Below are 18,029 nucleotides of genomic sequence, written 5' to 3'. Positions count from 1 at the left end.
TACAGTCAACGTTTCGCCCGCTTTTACCACCGACGAGTAAACTCACTGTAGTGCATTCACACATCGCAACGAAGACGCGAACATCGGGTGGAGCACGGTCACCTCCGTCCTGCCCCTGATTTCTTCTTCGCGCCTTGGCTCGGTTAAGACCATGTTTCTGGGGCTAGTTCGGTCGGGCGTTCGCATTGCCCCGCATTTGTATGGGCCTCATGCTTTCTCCTCCATAATGAAATATTCACAGGTCAGTGATTCTCTGAGAAATGATGGGGGTCAGTCAATTGGTTTTCAGCGAGTAATTTTCTCTTCCAAACCCCCCCCCCCACCACCACCTCAAACCATCCTGCTTGTCGTGTTGACAGTCATTAGCGGCAGAGGAGGGCTGGATCGAACAGCGAGTGTGCCACATGTCAGACAGGACCAACGGGTTTAGCCCCTTCTCTCTTTTCTTCTTCTTTTTCTTCTTTTTTTTTTTTGTTCGTTTGTTCTGTCTTTCTGTCCTTTATGTCTTGTTGAGTTTTCTTTTTTTCTTTTTGATTTTCAGCCCCTGAAGATGCCCTCTGCTCTGCTTCGTCACATTGCTCTTCTCTCTCTCTCTCTCTCTCTCTCTCTCTCTCTGTCTCTCTCTGTCTCTCTCTCTCTCTCTTTTTACGCGTCCTTCCGTCTCGTTGCTTTCACTCGGTTCTCTTTCTCTTCGTTTCCGGTCTTGTAATGTCCACGTTACGTTTTAAAACTGAATATGCATCGTAGCTAACTACAGCTGGTTAAAAGAAACGTGAATACGTATCTCGAACCGTTACCCCATATCTTGAAAATGATGATGCTGTTTTTGCTATAGGTCAGGATTTTTTTTTTTTTTAGGTCTTTGTGGCACTATTTGACCTTTAAAGATTTTAACACTGAACATGATGAATGTGTTGTAGAAGAGACAGAGTCAGCTCTTATTAAGCAGCAGCAGGGGGAAAAAAAAGAGATGGCATTCCGTAATCCACCTTTCTTAAAGAAATGAAATGCTGTAGTAATAAATGGTGGCTGACCTGAGATGAGAGGCTCGGTCCAGAGAAAAGCTGTGACGGGCTTACGGTCTGACCTCGAGAGAGACTACAATTAACACAGATTAATGAAACAGCCAGAGAAAGAGAGATAGAGAGAGAGACAGAGAGAGAGAGACAGAGAGAGTGAAAGTATACATGTGTTTGCTGTTGTTGAGTGTATTGTCTTTCACAGACAAGTTTGCTCATTGTGTGGGTGTATCCATCTACTTGTGTGTCTCTGGATTCTCTCATCCAGTGTAGCGAAATCACTCTGTTTAGTTTATCATGTTCTATACACGAAGCTGTCTCTTTCTCTCCCTCTCTCTCTCTCTCTTCTCTCTGTCTTGCTTTCATTTTTTTTTTTATTTAACTTGTTTATCGGCCTTTATTAGCATGACCATTGACTACTTTGGTTTTAGAGCGTTGAAAGAAATGAATGAAAGAAACTGATTATAGTACAGAACAAAACCACACACAAGCAAAATTAATTACATCAAATTGCATTCAGTTGAAAAACACATTTCTATCACAATTGTATCATTATTACTCTACATCACACCACATTACATGACAGTACACTGCACCATGTCAGTTCAGTTATCTCATTACTGTTACATAACTGTCTATGCGCCGTATGCGTATGTAAACGGATATATACATCCTTTGTAGAGGTGTCTGTTGTTTTTGCTCCTGGGCCGTTTACCATCCCAGCTCACTTAGAACCAAAAGGAATCAATAAAATCACTGGAAACCATAAATCAGTCAATACACCAATCAATGGCCCTCTAATCCCAGGTCTTTCTGTGTGCTGAGGAGGGATCGTCTTTAAGAGGAATACATCTGGCAAACGGCCTTTTAACCGAATAGCTCTGTCCGCTCTTGTTGCAGCCAGACGGATAAAAACAGGATGCAGTAACATGCAGGAGTGTTAACACACCGCGCAACGGTGACAAACATTAAACGTCTTCCCTACGGTCTGTCTGAAGAGAAACGATGCTCTGCGTGATTTTATGTAAACGCGTCGACGTAGCGGATCGGCGTTCGCGTTCATTGAAGATTTACTCTTCAAAAGAAAGAGAAAATCCTTTTCAGATGCTATATTTCCGCAAACTAAGAATATATGACAAAACTTTTGGGAACTGCCCTCGCTTTAAGGTAAAGCTATACGACCCAGTCTCTTGTCTACAGAGAGCAACAATAGGCACTGTCATAATTCCACAAGGGATGATACAGAAAAGATTATGAGGGGAGAATAAAAAAACACACAAATAGTAATCTATGTTTTCCACAACCGTCTTATCCACCATAATTTTTTTCTTTTTTCTTTTTTCTTTTTTCTTTTTTTTTTCTTTTTGGAAGCAGTGAATGGATGGAATTGGAGGATCTGTAATTATAAACACTTTTTGTGTATCGACATCAGACCTGATGTTTTATCCCTCCAAAGCGCTCCCCTGTGTGGAGATAAGGGAAAAGAGCCTTTATTGAAGCTGAATGTAAATGGTGTTTTTCTATAGATGCCTGTCTGGGATTCTCCGTGTGAACTGGGATTCGCGTCTTCTCCAATCTCTCTTGTGAGCCTGCATTCAGAGGGAGCTTATCAGAGTGAGAGAGAGAGAAAGAGAGAGAGACTGTGTGTGTGTGTGTGTGTGTGTGTGTGTGTATGAGAGAGGGAGAGAGAGAGAGAGAGAGAGAGAGAGAGAGAGAGATACTGTGTGTCTGTGTGTGTGTGTGTGTGTGTCAGAGAGAGGGAGAGAGAGAGAAGGAGAGAGAGACTGTGTGTGTGTGTGTGTGTGTGTGTGTGTGTGTGTGTGTGTGTGTGTGTGTGTGTGTGTGTGTGAAAGAGAGAGAGGGTGGGGTGTATGGGTATTGTTATCGGTGAGCTGTTACTCTGAGCTGTTGGCTGTAAACTTGTGGGGACAGAGACAGAGGAGACAGAAATATGAGAAAATAACAGTCAATCTGAAGAACTGTGCATGTCTATAGACTGATCCTTACTGTCTGCGGAACAACACACAACACTACATTTATTCTTTCACTGTGTGTGTCAGTTGAATATGACTGAAAATATTTTGGTTAAGTCAATTAAGGATTGTAAATTTCTGTGTGTATGTGTGTGTGTGTGTGTGTGTGTGTGTGTGTTAGAGAGAGAGAGACTGCAAAATCAAGGCAATCGACTCTATATAAAGTGCTATAGAGGAAGCAGGTTTTGCTGAATGAGCATAAGAGTGGAGGTAAAATTGCATTGACTGGGATGGAGAGGAGAGCAGTGTGGAGTAATCTAGGGTGGAGAGGAGAGCAGCGTGGAGTAATGCATTGACTGGGGTGGAGAGAAGAGTGGTGGAGAGTAATGCATTGACTGGGATGGAGACGAGAGCAGTGTGGAGTAATGCACTGGAAAGCCATCTTTCAAAGTGCTTAGAATAATTAGAGTCAGGCATCCCACAGAATGGACATGTCACCCTGGGAAATTGTATTTTTATTTACTATGTTGCTCCTCTCTCTCTCTCTCTCTCTCTCTTTCTCTCTTTCTCTCTCTCTCTCTCTCTCTCTCCTTATCTCTCTCTCTCTTTATCTCTCTCTCTTTAGCTCTCTGCCACTTACACAACATCTTGAACAGACCAATATCAGCACTGACAAGCAGCGTGTGTGTGTGTGTGTGTGCGCACGGGTGAATGAACACTATGTATGTTTATTGTATGTGTTTATATCATACTTTTCCATTGTGTGTGCTGGTATGTTCTTGCTCTCCCTTGCTTTGTGTTTGTGTGTGTGTGTGTGTGTGTGTGAGGTGCATGTGCTGACCATTGATAAATTGATCAGACCAATACCGTTGAGTAGGGAGACATGCCTCTCTCCCACACTCCCACACACACACACGCACGCACGCACACACACACATATGCACATACACATTGCGGCTCTGGCATCAATTATTGTGGATTGTGTGGTTGACAGAGTGTAAACCAGGTGCCAACCCTCAATCCAATTAAAAGGATTTAATTGGACAAAATAAATGGAGTGTGTCCTGGCAGTACTGGCTAGTCCACACTAAGTAGATTTTTTTTCCCTCTCTCCATCTCTTTTTTTCTCTCTCTTTTTTTTTTTGAAAAGTGAAGTTTTTGTTTATAAAAGACTGATTGAATCTAATAAAGGCCAGAGGCTATTTTTTTTCCCACGATGCCGTCCTCTCCGGGTCAGTAATGTAAACAATCCAATTGCAACCCTATGAGAGGGGACCTGTTCCAGCTTAACAGGATTATCTGATGGGAGAAAGGCCTCTAGCTTTTGCCAGTGTACACCTGAAGTTTCTGCCTGTTGATGCAGTTTTTTTTTTTTTTTTTTTGCTCTTCATACTTAACTTACCTGCCCGTCACCAGATAGATCGCTCGATTCCATCATCCTATTTTTCAGTGATGCCTAACTCATAAAAGTTTGTTAAGCTGGTGCATACACTTTCAGCGTAGGCGGCGGTGATGAGAGTGGTTTTGTTCTGTGGGTGCGGCTTCGTTCTTCTCGTTACGAGGGCTAGTCGACAAAAGAGGACTTTAAACAGACGGCACAGCTACCCCCCCACCCCCACCCACCTTTTTCTCCCCGTCTCTCTCACCGTTTTTCACGGTCGGTATTTTTCTCTCTCTCTCTCTTTACCTACCTCCCTCTCTTTCCCTCCTTTCCCCCTCAATCTGTCCTCTGAGGAAAGAGAGGCATAAGTAAAGCTGGTTCGGAGTCCCTCTGCACAGACCAGGGCTGAATAAAGCAGTTCAGATATCTGTCTACAGCCAAGCCATTGACAACGAAAGACTCCCATTTCGCATCAATGATTCAAGGCGCAACCCCCCCCCCCCCCCCCCCACTCCCACCCCTACCCTCCCTTTAAGGGATTTCACATAGGTCTGACAGTGACTCCGCAAGCATGGAACTCTCTATAATTGGAACGAGTGAAAGGAGGTAGAAAAAAAGTCAGAGTGCTAGATCAGGACTGTTGCTAAGTGACACAAGAACTTAAACATTCAAAAAGTGTTGCCAGGCTGCCGGTGCCTCCCCGTATATCTGTGTGTGTGTGTGTGTGTTTGTGTGTGCACACACAAAAGTGTTATGTATAGAGTGTGTTGTCTGTGTGTTTAGAGACACATCATAAACCAACTGAACTTTATGTACTGATCTCAATTAGCTGGAACTTTTTATTTTTGGATCACGGTTATTTACATTTGAGTCTCTTCTTGGTTGCTACGCACTAAAGTTTGGCTACGAGCAAAATAACTTCTGCAAGAGTGACCATGACATCAGAAACAAAAGCTTATGCTCTTATGCATATGAGCTCTTCTGTCCCATCTTTCATTTGATGCTACAGACAGTGAGATATGTCCTTCACTTTTACACTCCTTTATTCTAAACTCTCTCTCTCTCTCTCTCTCTCCCTGACTCTCCTTCACTCTTCCCTCTTTCCATTCATCAGAGCAGCAGATCAGCAGACAAGCGATTGTACAAGTTTTCCCAAAGCTTTCAAGAATTACCACCATTTCATCATGTGTAATCACACTTAATAACCCTGCTCATTATGGAGACGAGGAGCATGGGTCATTAATATTGCTAATATCCTCTCTCTCTCTCTCTCTCTCTCCCTCTCTCTCTCTCTCTCTCTCTCTCTTTCTCTCTCTCTCTCTCTTTCTCTTACTGTCTGCTTTCCTTTTTTTTTTTCCTTTGCGTACTATGCCAGAGAGAATGAAAACAAAAGCCGGACTAAAAAAGAGCTCATCGTCGACAGCGATAAACAGATCAGGGGAGATGAACTGTGATGAATCAAAGATATCTGGCGAATCTTAATAACTGGAATTAGCCCTAGATTAGATAAGCTTGCTCTGTTCGAGTCAGAGAGAAGTCTGCCTTTTCACTTCAAAGAACCGTACGGGTCTTTGTAAACCTGTTCCTCCCAGACTCATTTCCTTACATTCTTCTGGATCCATCCATAAAAGAAAACGAGGGAAAGCGAAGTGGAAAAGGTACCCGGTGTAGGATTTATTTTTTTTTTAATCTGAGCTTGTCTCTTTCTTTGAGGTAAAATATCAGAGTTTTATCTTCCCTAATTGGGTCAAGCTGAAGGTGCTTCTATGGCTGATCTGCATATGTTTTCCATTGTAACATCGGTCAATGAATGTCAAGTGACTAAGAACCTCCCGAGTGTCATTTTCCCAGTGAAACACACCTGATTAAATGTGATGTACATGAAGCAATTTTTGTAGTAATTCCCCGAAGAGCAAACTGCAATGAAATCTATTATCTAACACATAGATGAGTGACAGTCAGTTGATTGAGAATTGATTCATGCAATGTGCAGAGGCTAGGGAGAGGGGGGGGGGGGGGGGGGGGGGGGGGGGGGGGTGCGGGGTGGTGGGCGTAAAACAAAGTCCCATATCAACTGTTCAATTAATAACATTATGTTCATTCAACTGTATCTTTAGGTGTTCAAAAATATGTTCAAAAAAACAAATTCATTTCTAAGTGAAATCTATCAAGTCTCAATGACTGTTGCAGTCATGGCTGTTGCGAAAATCTACAGTGGATTGATTTGGCTCAAGGCATCAGCCCATACCAATCCTGTATGTTGATTTTTTTAAATGTCAAACACCCGGTGAAAGCGTTTGTCTCTGGACAACCAGCCAAAAAATAATTAGCCCCACTCGCGATTCTTCACGAAGCTGAAAAAATAAACACGCTCTTTATGGACTCAGAAATTGTTCCGCCACCCAGGATACAGTTGATCGGAAGGCTAGAAAAGTGCCTTTTAAAAAACGAGGCGGTTTGTTTTATTAGGAACTCCTCCAGCACTCTAAATTTACTCGTCATTTGGGGATGTTTTGATATTTGTTTGCGTGGCCCTGCGGAGTCGGAATGCGGGTTCATTACACGTCACTGAAGTTCAAAGTGATCCTCCGTCTGTGCCGTTTATTAAGTGGCGCTTCGCATCTAGTCTCCGAGGCACGAAGGAACCCGCGCACTTTGAGTCCCGACACCAACCTCAGCCGTGTATACTGGCGCAACTATGTAATGAAGGAATCAGCAAGGGAGACGTGGGAAATGAACTCTGCTTCTAATGCCACCGTTCGGCAGCCAACACCAAATAACCGCCTCCCAGTATAACAAGAGGACGGAGAAAACATGTAGGCACGAACGAAACACATGTGACACAAAAATTATTAAACTTGTTGAGGATGGGAGAAGGAGACGTGAGAGGAATCCAGAATCATCCCATGAGGTGAGAGAAAGGGAGATACGCTGTTTGTTTTAGGCGAATTTATTTCTCCGTAAATGAGGTGGAAAAATGACGAGATTGAGCTTTTGGCGGCGGAGGAAAGATGTGAATGAAAAATAATAACCTCAGATTCTAAGGCTTCCCGAATCTGTGTTAAATTGGGATGTTGCTCTCTCTCTCTCTCTCTCTCTCTCTCTCTCTCTCTCTCTCTCTCTCTCTCTCTCTCTCTCTCTCTCTCTCTCTCTCTCTCTCTCTCTCGTTCTGCAGTAGGCTAATTGGCCGACAATATGAGGGGGAATAGCTGCTGCTTTAGAATCTGCCTCACGATAATGGGAAACACGTCTGGAGACATTTTTGTTATATCCTTGTTGTTTACCCTTTTGAATAGGTGTTTTTGTGTCTTACCCACCTTAGATGGTATGTGGATACAATTAACGCGCCTCTGAGCCATTGGTGAATAGCACGAAGCAGGGCAAGATCAAGAGACTAATTATAGCAAATCTGAGCAGAATTCCTTATTTATTTCAGTGCGCCCGAGGCGTTTAAAACGCTGCAAGCTTTTGGGGCGATAGAAGACACGTTTGTCTTGCTTTCGCCCTTTGCCTGTCAAGCGTTTGCCGGCATCATTTTGGGGGTTGAGCGTGAGGCACGGCTGGGGGGTAATGTCTCTTCCTCTTTTGACTCTTTCTCTCAGTCGGTCTCTCTGCTATGTTTCTGTTGTGTTGCATCAACCATTTCCCGCTGGCTACTACCTCAGTTACAAGTTTCTTTTGGCATCATCCTTTGTCCCCCTACAGCTCATGTTTTGATGTGACAGTCCCTCCAGATTTGCCATTTGTCAAATTCATTATCCTTCAAGCGCTCGAACAAACCTTTAGAAGAAGTCTAAGTTTGTACAGCGCCTACCTTGGAGTGCAGAGGAGTGCGTCAAAAGGTTTTCACTTGTGTATCTGTTCTCAGCTGAAATTCTCTCTGTAATTTTCTTCATTAAGTCATGTCGAACAGATGGTCTTTCGCACCTCTGAGGCCTTGTTTTGTATTGTTTTATGAACTGTCAGTGTTAAATATCAAAAAGAAAAAAGAGAGAGAGAGAGAAAAAAAACCCTTTCCTGTTCTCCCAGTCCCTTAGCGCCAAAATGGAAAAGAGCGATTCAGAGGGCATAACTTTTAAAGACTGGCCAAATGGATCAGTCTGTTAGCTTTGTTAGATTTGTCAGGGTTTTAGTTAGATGCTGTTTAAAAGGCTTCTACATCACTGAGCCTATCAGTTAGATTGATCAGGGAGCACCAGTGCTGTGATTTCCCTCTGGGTTCACTTCTTTACTCTTTAGCATTGATACTATATGTAACCCAACTTCATACACACACACATAGAAAAAGAGAGAGACAGAGAGAGACCATTTGGCCTCAGTCATGTGTGTGAACACGTCTGTGTGTGTGTGTGTGCGTGTGTGTGTGTGCATGTGTGTGTGTTGAGGTCATAATGAACTCAGAGCAGATGAGTAGTTCAGCTCATTAGATCACTGTATTTGCTCTCATCCTCTCTAATGAAATGCACAAAAGCTGTACATCTGTTTCACTTGCTGCTTCGGTTTTGTGTTGGTGCTCATTTCTGAAGTGTTTTGAAGCTGTCTACAGTCGACTTTCCTCAGCAGGGAGAACGTATCACTGTACCATGCCGTATGTTTGATGTCTGAACACTTCCTATCTGGTCTTAGCACCAGATAGGGTTTTTCTGCAGTAAACACTCCATGTAAGGGGAATGTAGGAGTAGATAAAACTACAGAATTCAGGATTCAGATGAATATGAACAGGTACGGATGAGGTATAGAAGGTTTGCCACATTAAGCACTTCAGCACAAATGGGATGGAGGAACCAGGTCAGAAGCTGGAGAAAGAAAGACAAAGAGAGAGAGAGAGATTGGGCCATTCATTACATGTGTTAAATAGGACCATCTCACCCACAGATACAGGTTGGCCCCTTTTCTCTGGCTCTTGAGATAACAGTGACCTTTTTTTTAAGGACCCTCTTTTCTGCTCAGGTAACGGTACATTCTTTAATTGGGAGAGTGAAGTTGTTTGTTTTGCTAGCGCTCATTGAGGTTGAATTGTTTTCTTGTTATATAAAACGCTGTTCTTTTGAACTGTTGAGAGGCCTTATTAAAATTCAAACTTGTTTTTTCGTCCAGCGTCGAAGGCTTGATACTGCTTTTTAAAAACATGAGAAATAAAACCAGCGAAAGCGAAAATAAAACACATTTATTCCATTCTCTCCTCTTTCCTCCCCCCCATCCCTCACTCCTTCATTTTACCAGTCTGTCAGCACATCTGAGGAAACCCAGTTATTTCAATCACTTGTTGTCTCGCGCCTCTAAATCTTATTCAGGTCAACACAAGTACTGGTGAGCCATCTTTGGTGTGGAGCATTGTTACTGCCCAGGACTAAGCTCACACCAATACAGATAAAGACGTCATCAGGTATCGCTATTAAGAACTAAAATCTCTCTTTGCTTTTGTCATTTGCCTTTTGCACAAGTCATAGGACAACTGGAGCCTAACTTGAGTTGTGACTGATCCCCATTTCATGTTTTGGGGAATTTAGTGGAGTAACCAGGAGCCGGGGTCAGGAGGATATAAGGAAGCAGACACAGCGAGTCAGCTCAGCGCGGTTTATCACAAACGCACGTGTAAGGGAACAAAGTCAATGAACAGAAACAGCGTCAGTCACCAGCTCAAGCCCAAACAGAGTAATAGAAGCAGTGTGTGTATTACGGCTGACAGACTGTTAGACCTAATGAGTGTCTTCCATAAATCGAGTGCCCTTTCTGTGTCTCTTGATGACAAGGTCAGTCTTCTTTGATATGTTTTATTTTAACACTGCTCTCCCTCGTCACCTATTCACTCTACACTTGTTCTAACTACTCTGGGTGAAACTTTGGCTTTGTTGTACATATTTCTTGTGCTGCCTATTTTCTTGAAAACAAGAAAACATTGATCAAAAAATCTGCATTTATATCTTTAGTGGTCCTTGCGGTGTAAATAGTAAGTCACACATCCATGACGGTCCTGAAGATACTGGTGTGAGAGAAGCAGGTGTTGTGCGTTTTTTACGTCACTCCTGATTTACACCAATGACATGCGAGCAACAGATAGAATTGATAACATGCGCTTCGTCACCTGTAGAGAAACAGAAATGTCTTGTGTGACAAAGCCACCTCAGGCTAACCGATCCGGCCCGCGGCTCCACACCGCTTCTCCCAACAGGCCTTACCGAGGAGAAGCAGATCACTTACCGCCAACACACACACACACAGAGTGAGGGACACAGTGTGTATGCCAGGTATATGTTCACCACCTCCCTATCCATCAGCTCAGGCAAACTGGCCATGCTGTGAAAACCTTCTGGTTCATACATAGAGTCTCTCCACAGAGGATCTAGTTTTAACATTACTAAACAGGAGATTTCTACGCAGGGAACTCAACGTAGTGGTCGAGTGAGACTGAGTTTTGGTTAGAAGGGGTTAATTTCAGTTCATATTAGCCTTTTTTTTTTTTTTTTCCCAGCTAGACGCACCAGTGAGGGAGCGCTTGCTCCCAGTGGCCAGAACTGCCTGTTTTTTGTTGTTGTTGTCGTTTTTTGTTTTTTTTAATTCCCTCTGTCTGACAGACACAAGCAGTTCCATGATGCTGACTGCAAAAACAAAAAACCTTGGGCTCTAAAGTGATTTCCTTAAGTAAGGTTTTCAATCCAATTTTACACCAGGAGAGTGCTAAAGATTAGAGAGCACGTTTTTTTCCCCTCCTCTCTGTGCTCTCGGGGTAATAAGAGTGGAGGTGGAAGAGAGAGAGAGAGATTGGTGTAGAGGTTGATGGCGTGAGAGAAAAGATCGATAAGCACGCAGGCTGTTCTGTCTGGATTGCGCTTTCCCAGTGGGGTCGTCCATGGGGGAGGGGGAGGTTCAGCTAACTCCTACATTCCTGCCTGCATGTACGTGTGTGTGTTTGTATGTGTGTGTGTGTGTGTGTGTGTGTGTGAGTGTGTGAGCGGGGGCAAGAGGGTGCATCAAATCACCACAACGACTGCTCTCCATGCCTAAAAAGGTGCAGAGGAACCACCAGAACCCCTGTTACCCCCATCAGCTACCTCCTCACGTCCCCGACCAATGGCCCTCCTCTGCCGTGAATATAACTTACTTGTCATTGGTCGAATCAGAGTTTTTTGTTTTGTTTTTTTTTAAGGGGAGGCATTGCAACCAAGAGCTTGAACTGAGGAGCTTTTCATCTGCCTGTAATCGACAGATCTTTTGGGGGGGGAAGGAGGTTGTGTGGTCGCATGGGGGCCCTCCAACACTCCTTCATTTGATTTTTTGGCATGCGCCTTTCTTCTCTCTCCCAGTTGCCATCCAGTCGAATAACTCGTTTGTCCCACACATCAGAGGGGAGAGGGAAGATCATACGCCAGTCAGCGAGACTTTGTGTTTGGGCTAATGAGGCCTGTTTTTCCTTTCTGCCTCTCTCTCTCTCTCTCTCTCTCTCTCCGCACTGCCCTTTGAACATGCTCGCGTCGGCGCGGACGCCCCAGTCTCTGGAGCTAGCTTTTCTTCAGCTGCTTTTCCAGGCCAGAAAAGAGGGGAGGTGAACACACTCCCATTTAGGATTAGTTTTTTATGCTGTGCTACGAAGTCAAGCTCTGGTGTGCTCTGTAATTATGGCAGACTGTCTGTGTGTGCATGTGTGTGTGAGAGAGGAAGCGAGAGAGAGAGAGAGAGAGAGACATAGAGTGAGTGAAAGAGAGCAAGAGAGAGAATGAGAGACAGGGTGTGTGTGTGTGTGTGTGTGTGTGCGTGTGTGTGTGCGCGTGTGTGCATGTGTGATGCTGAGTCTGGTTGGGGTCATAATGAACTCATTAGATCACTGTATTTGCTCTCATCCTCTCTAATGAAATGCACAAAAGCTGTACATCTGTTTCACTTGATGCTTCAGTGTTGTGTTGGTGCTCATTTCTGAAGTGTTTTGAAGCTGTCTACAGTCGACTTTCCTCAGCAGGGAGAACGTGGACTGCTGTACTGTATGTTTGAACTTTTAGCACTGGGTGAACTTCCTCTGTGCTGTTACCACACGACACTGTTATGCTGCAGTTAATGCTCTTTCATGAAACAGGAATGTAGGACAGGATGAATCCAAAGACTTCAGTGTGTGTCCAGAAACACATGAGCATGGCGTGTGACGGAGAAAGAAAGATAGAGATCGAGAGAGAGAGAGCAAGTGCACGAGATGAGTGTGAAAGAGAGAGGGAGAGAGGTTTAGAAATTTTTTAAGCTGAAAATCACTCGGGGCAGAAGAACAAGGGAAGACACTGGAGAGAGAAAAAGAGAGGGAGAGATTTAAAGCCTACATAGAAATCATATGAGACCAGCTGGTTCATAGATATAGACTGACCCCCCCCCCCCCCCCCCCCCCCCCCCCCCCCCCCCCATTTTTCAGTTAGCTAATGGTACATTCCTTAATTGGGAGAGTAAAGTTGTTTGATTTGGTGTCGAATTGTTTTCACTGTGTATAAAATTCTGTACTGTTCTTGAGAGTTCTTGTTCAAATTTAGGCTTGTGATTTTGTCCAGCGTCGAAGCTTGTGACTTAAAAGAAAGCGAAAATAAAACATGTTTATCCGATCCTTTCTCCTTTCCTCTCACCATCTCGCATTCCTTCATTTCACAAGTCAGCCAGCGCTTGTAAAAAGAAAGGAAGAGGGAGACACTACTTTTTATCTATTTGTTTTGCTTGTTATTTTTTTTATTTTATTTTTTTTTTTACACCCTATAAGCCTTCTTTCCCCGCCGAAGGAATTATGCGCGTGACTCCGGTGATCCGTATCTGGAAATTAGATTTTGGAAAATGTGGTGAATGTGCTATTGGATTGTTGCGTTATTGTCGCACCTCTTGTGCCGCAGTTTAATGTCAGAGTGCCTGTGTCTGGGTATCTCCTCCAGCAAGTGTGCGTCTTCACCCCCACCTTTAATCGTGAACACACACACACGCGCGCACACACACACGCACGCACACATACACACGCTGACCCACTCAGTCTAGTGGAAGAGTGAGCCGTCCCTTTCTCATACACCAGTCATTGCCTTGCTTAACAGTGTGCAACAGGGAGAAACGTCCATTATTTCAATATCAAAGAACCTTGTCATCTGAAGCGTCCGCTTTGGAGAGCCAGGGGTCTGAAAGCGTGGCCCTACGTGTCAAACTCATCCATCATTTTTGCAGGAGTGGTTACACTGGCTGAGAGTTAGAGGGGTTGAGTGAGAAAGAAAGAAAGAAAGAAAGACCAAGAGACCGAAAGAAAGACAAAGAAAGAAAGAGCAAATGGAAGAAAAAGAGAGAAAGAAAGAAAGAAAGAAAGAAAGAAAGAAAGAAAGAAAGAAAGAAAGAACCATGGAAGAGAGAAAGGCAGTGAAAGAAACATAGGATTTAGAGAGAGTGGTAAGTGGATGTTGAATCAAAAGCAGGACACGGAGGAGGGAAAATGGTTGTTAGCATTAGTGACCTGTCAGAAGAATCAAAGACAATTCTCGAACACTACCAATTATTAATTGATCTTTCTACTTGTGCTTTGCCACCAGAGCAATTGAGATTCCCAGTGGCTACACAAGGCCTTCTCTGCCTGACAGTATCCTACAGGAAAGAGTCTGTTCGTTAATAATGATCAAGGATTGGGCTAATTGTCCCTGAAACACTCTATGATCGCTAGCTCCCTGCCTTAATTAATTTGCAGGACAACACACCACTCTCTCTTCCCCTGGTACCGTCATACCAAGTTTAAAAAAAAAAAAAACCCACGTTAAAAAAAACAACTCATCCCTATCGCGACTTCTTACTTTGTCCTCTTTGTAGTCATTCACCGGTACAACAGAACGCTGTGTTTTAACACGCTGTCTGTTTTTTTTTTTTTGTCTCGTTGATGTTTCCAGGGTAACCAAGAGGCCCCCAACCCCCCTGAAGCGATGGCCCAGCCCTACACCGCGGCACAGTACCCTCCTCCTCCGCAGAATGGAATCCCTGCAGAGTTTGCCGCTGCTCACCCCCTGCCCACGCAGGACTACACGGGTCAGAACCGCGTCCCAGAACACGCCATGACCCTCTACACGCCAACACAGACACACAGCGACGGGCAGGGCAATGACAGCACCACGACAAACATCACAGCCAACACAACTGCACCAGTGAGTACGGCCTGACCTCACACACACACATACACACACACACATACACATACACACACATACACATACACATACGCATACACACACACACACACACACACACACGCATACACACACACACACACACACACACGCATACACACACATACACATACACATACACACACACACACACACACACACACACACACATGAACACACACACCAGATACCATCAAAAAACAACCAGAGAAAAAAGAAAAGAATCCAGTTGAAATATATTTTTGTCAAGTAGTATTTTTATACAGTTGAATTCTTATCTGCCTGTTTGTCAAAATCAAGCATTAATATTTTTGATGTACAATTTATCAACACATATATCATTATACAAAAACTGTAACGCTTAAACCGATTTAAGGTAAGAGTCATTCTGTTTCCTGTCTCTTACGGCTGTACTTGAATGTGCTGATGTGAAACGTCTAATGAGAGATCCTCGGAGGAACAGAGCAGTGAATAGCACTTCCTATGGCTTTAGCGTGATGACGTGTTAGCGAGAGCACTACTAATATGAAGTCATAGCTTTTGTCAAGTGTCATCTCTGGTCATGACCTCTCACAGCAAACCCATTTCCTGTGGTTCCTGTGGCACATATCAGTGTCAGCAGTGTGACCATCACCGTCAAAAACACAACAGGGACAACAGAGAGAAAGGACGCGTGAAGATGATGCTCTCATGCGCTCTGACTGTCCACATGCAGACTCAGGCTGTGGCGTTACTGTAAAACGCTGTAAATAACCATCGAGAACGGTCGCTGTCAATAAGTGTATCCAGAAGATTTGATTCAGTCCAGTGTGTGAGTCACAGTAGGGTGTAACACTGTGATTTTGGTAGCCCTTCTGCCACTAGCACACACAAATGCCAGGGCGTGTTTTAGTCTATGTCAGCTTTATCAACACACACACACACACACACACACACACATTTCGCTGATAGCGGCCAAGCCGGCGTGGCTGATCGTGAGTCTCTGCCGTCTGCTGTAAATCAGCTTTAATTAGAAGTGGGGCTGGAGAAATGAAAGTGCATTTCGGAGGAGTCAGGGGCGGCGAGGCCGACAGGAAAAAAAGAAAAAAGAAAAAAAAAAAACAGTAAACCTGGAGTGGTTTTATTTATTTCCTGCCGATGCAATTCTACATGTTGTACAAATGAATCATTGAAGAGCCGCTCAAAGCAGGACATGTCTTCCCTTAATCTGTTTTGGCTCCTGTACTGAGAAAAGCCTTTCCAAAAGCCTACGGGGGGGGGGGAGGCCGAGTTTTCACCTCCCTAACCCAGCAAACACTACTTAAATAGCCCAGCACTGTAATTACAGCAGCTGTAAATGGATGAGTGTCTCTGTGGACTCCTCCACTGTATTTTGAAATATAAATGAAAAAAAAAAAAATTACATTAAGACAGTCAGATTTTTTTTTCTTTTTTTTTTTTGCTACAACGTGCTCACTCACTACCTTGAATTTTGCCTGTATCCTCACGTTGGTCACGATTTAATTTTTTTAAATGCTGAAAACTGAATTCTCTAAAGGTATTTAATGAATACTTAGATGCGAAAGGTCAATCGGTACGAATCTTGAAAAAAAAAAAAATGCATCCGCTTTTAGATACGGAGCACAGATAAAGTTTGAAGTTGATCGGTCTGCTTCATTCAAACCACTGTGGGGTTTTTTTTTCAAAGATCCACCTATGCCGTATTCCAGCTTTCACCCGGTAGGCTTTTCCGCAGCGCATGAACAAACGAGGTAGAACTGAAGTCATGAACAGACGTGTGCTCTATGTGAAAGTGAGGGGAAATATGAATAATAGATATTATATATATGTAACCTCATGTTCACCCCTACTGCAGGTGGCCCAAGATAAGAGAGAAAGCAGGCTTAGCTGTAGAGTGCTCACCTACACCTCCCTCTCTTTCTGTGTGTGTGTGTGTGTGTGTGTGTGTGTGTGTGTGTGAGGGCAGATAACTGCCTTTCCTGCGGTGGAGGTCATTCTTCTGTCAAAGCGGCTTTCTCCTATGCTGCACAAAGCCTTGCCGTGGGGGTCGGTCTAAAGGCCAGAGGGTCATAACCCCGTTCTGAGGAACTGGAGTCAAGTCGGTTCAGTTCTAGGCAGGGAGAGTTAGAGGCCGTGGATGGGGCTGGACGGGCGACGGCCAGATGACTCTTTTTTTGTGATTTTAAGGAAAACTGGGGACGTTTAGTTAACGTCTTTGTGTGACTCTCCCGCATCGTGTCATGCTGCTGATGATTCCCATTAGATTACAGCGTTTAGTGAAGGGTCTTCATGCCAAAGATTCCTCTGTCACTCTCTCTCTCTCTCTCTCTCTTTCTCTCTGTCTTTCTTTCACAAGTACAGGCCTCTGCAACATTTTAGTCTCACAGCATTTTGTATTTGATTCCATTTCATCTCCACTCCAACTGTGAAAAGAAGCCAGCTCTGGTGGTCGTGGGGAGATGAGAGACAAACCTCCCTCTCTCTCTCTCTCTCTCTCTCTCTCTCTCTCTCTCTCTCTCTCTCTCTTTTTCATACAGACACATATACATACACACACACACAGTACATGGTTTCTCTCTCCCCCCACACACATTGAAAAAGGGCGCATAAATTCTCTCTCTCTCTCTCTCTCTCTCTCTCTCTCTCTCTCTCTCTTGCTCGCTCTCTCTCTCTCTCTCTCTCCTTGTGGTTTAAAGGCATGTGGGAGGGTGATATCAGATGAAGGGGACACAAACACACAGACACTAATCCCTAGGGCTGAAGGGACCACCGCTGTGCCTCCCTACTTCTACTGATTTTACTCAACTTTATACACTCAGCCTGTTAACTCTACTTGGCATGGAAGACTGGGGTCTTTTGATTACAGAGAGAGAGAGAGAGAGAGAGACAGAGATCTGTTCATACAACACTGAGCTGTGCTCCACTGTGTTCCACTGGAGTGCTTTCTCTGTAAAGGAGAAGAGAGAAAACTTCAGAGTGTATTCTTCAGAGTTTGATGTCGTGTGTGTGTGTGTGTGTGTGTGTGTGTGTGTGTGTGTGTGTGTGTGTAAGATGGGTGTATAGTTTCTGAGTTCCTCACAGGGGAATTTGAGCGTTTGAGTGGATAACTGGTCACGGGAATCTCGACGTTGTTCTCAGAAAAGAGCCGGCGGCCGGCGGTGAGGGTCTGCAGACGGATGTGGTGGGGACTCTGCTTATTAGACGGGGCTGACTTTGAAGCGTAACGAGAGGAAAAAATGGCAGACAGACACCTAAAGTTGTCTTAAAATTCTGAGACACAAAGAAAGAAAGAAAGAAAGAAAGAGAAAGAGAGAGAGAAAGAGAAGACAAAGAGTGGGGCAATAGAGCCTGTGCTAAAAAAAAAAAAAAAAAAAGTTGTTATCTTCCTTTGCTCAAACAGTTGGAGTTTGAGTTGAATTTCATGAGTAATCATTCTTGTCTCCTGATAAATGAGCGGTGTTGTCAAACTGCACTCACTCCCACATTTTCCGCAGTTCCCACATTT

The 18,029-nt window shown here is 44.0% G+C and overlaps 1 protein-coding gene across 2 annotated transcripts in view; it reads left to right on the top strand.

Moving 5' to 3' along the window:
- LOC115826360 (RNA binding protein fox-1 homolog 3-like) overlaps nucleotides 1-18,029 on the top strand; it is a 103,790-nt gene that overhangs the window by 57,846 nt on the left and 27,915 nt on the right. For both annotated transcript variants that reach the window (XM_030790168.1, XM_030790169.1), the window contains exon 2: nucleotides 14,252-14,503. In XM_030790168.1, the coding sequence (XP_030646028.1) occupies nucleotides 14,285-14,503 (219 nt within the window). In that variant the 5' untranslated portion in view covers nucleotides 14,252-14,284. The remainder of the gene's footprint in view (nucleotides 1-14,251; nucleotides 14,504-18,029) is intronic.

This window comes from Chanos chanos, chromosome 13 (genome assembly GCF_902362185.1).
Source record: "Chanos chanos chromosome 13, fChaCha1.1, whole genome shotgun sequence".
Taxonomy (NCBI): Eukaryota; Metazoa; Chordata; class Actinopteri; order Gonorynchiformes; family Chanidae; genus Chanos; species Chanos chanos.
The sequence above is the reverse complement of the archived record's forward strand: the minus strand, read 5'-3'. Positions and strand labels throughout refer to the sequence as shown.